Source organism: Octodon degus, unplaced genomic scaffold, assembly GCF_000260255.1.
Source record: "Octodon degus isolate 3935 unplaced genomic scaffold, OctDeg1.0 scaffold00087, whole genome shotgun sequence".
Classification (NCBI taxonomy): Eukaryota; Metazoa; Chordata; class Mammalia; order Rodentia; family Octodontidae; genus Octodon; species Octodon degus.
The window spans coordinates 10,694,349-10,695,799 of record NW_004524663.1 but is presented as its reverse complement, the minus strand read 5'-3'; the positions used below and the strand labels follow the sequence as shown (position 1 = coordinate 10,695,799).

Below are 1,451 nucleotides of genomic sequence, written 5' to 3'. Positions count from 1 at the left end.
AACAACTCCATAAAAGGCCAAGGCTTGGGCTAATGCATTGCTTCCGTGTACCTGGACCAATGGACGGTACACACGTGGCGCCCCATGGTTGGAAGCCCTGAGACTTATAAGCTAAGAGCAGGGGCCTCGAGGAAGAAGGCTGATGTAACAGGGCAATAAAAGCTGCGCAGACACAACCAGTGGTCGTGTCTTCCTTGCTGGCAAGGCTGTGCGCGACAGATATGTACATGATACTAGAGTAGCATAATCAAATGACCTAATAATAAAGAAGACTACTAATTTTTAGTATTTACCACAGGCTTTAGAAGCAGCAACACAAATTTCTTCTGCAACATACTCTCCAGATGGAAACTTCAGATAATCTCCCTCAGCCTTCCCAAGAGAATGGTACAGATAGACCTGAAGCACTGGATCTATTTGCTTCACAGAATTAGCATTTCCAGGAATATCACCATTCTGATGTATTGGAGATGTGGATGTTGCTTCCATTTCTGTCATCATAAGGCAAGCCATCCCCATTCAGTTTTTTTCAGAATGTTAGCCTGCAAAAGAAAATAATAGCTATTAATTGATAAGGTATTCCAAATATTCAAAGAAATCTTGGCAGTAGTAACTCTGGTGAAGCCATTAACTGAATGAACATTGTTTATTACTTTGTATACAGCACAGTACAAAAAATGAGATTATAAACTTCCAGTAGACAACCATAAAACCCCATCCAGCTAACAAACTACATGAGAAATCATAATATAAATATGTAATATAAAGCAAACATTAAGACCTGTTACAGGGCCAGCCAAATAGCTCAGCAGATTAAGGTACCTGCAAGCAGGAGAGGAGCCTGGGGTTCAATCCCTGGGCTTGCCCTGCTGGTCCCACCCCTGGGGCACACTGAGACAGCAACTGAGACTGGGTTTGGTGGCACACACCTGCAATCCCACCTCTTGGGAGGCTGTAAACAGGAAGATCACTGAGTCCAATCTAGTAGTGAGACCCAGAACACTCTGTAGACCCTTCCCTAAAATTTAAAAAACAAAAACAAAAACAAAAAAAAAAAACCTGTTACAGAAAACAGAACAAAAGCTCTCGTGAAGAAACATAATTACTCAGCAAATGAATTACTCTAATAATTGCTTAGTGGTATATAGAGGGGAAAATAATCAAACTGGAGTGCTCTAGTTAGCTTTATCAAAAAGGTTAAATTTAAAACTGATCTTGAAAATGGACTGGATTTAAATCAACAGAAAAGGGTGGATATTCCAAGATAGGAAACTATGCTGAAGATTAGAAAGATATCATATATGTTCAATAATTTATTGGGCTGAGCAGAGCACAGGCCCAGCGAGTGAGTGAGACGACCCAGGCCGCGGGATCCTGAACAGACCCAGAGCGCAGGCCCAGTACGGAACCCTTCAGCAGAACTCCCTGCAAAGAGGCTAGAGGCAAGACCC

The 1,451-nt window shown here is 42.0% G+C and overlaps 1 protein-coding gene across 1 annotated transcript in view; it reads right to left on the bottom strand.

Annotated features, from left to right (window-relative positions):
* Positions 1-1,451, bottom strand: part of Jak2 (Janus kinase 2) — a 154,662-nt gene that overhangs the window by 134,179 nt on the left and 19,032 nt on the right. Inside the window, exon 2 of the mRNA XM_004637222.3 lies at positions 294-542. Within this exon, the coding sequence (XP_004637279.1) occupies positions 294-519 (226 nt within the window). The 5' untranslated portion in view covers positions 520-542. The remainder of the gene's footprint in view (positions 1-293; positions 543-1,451) is intronic.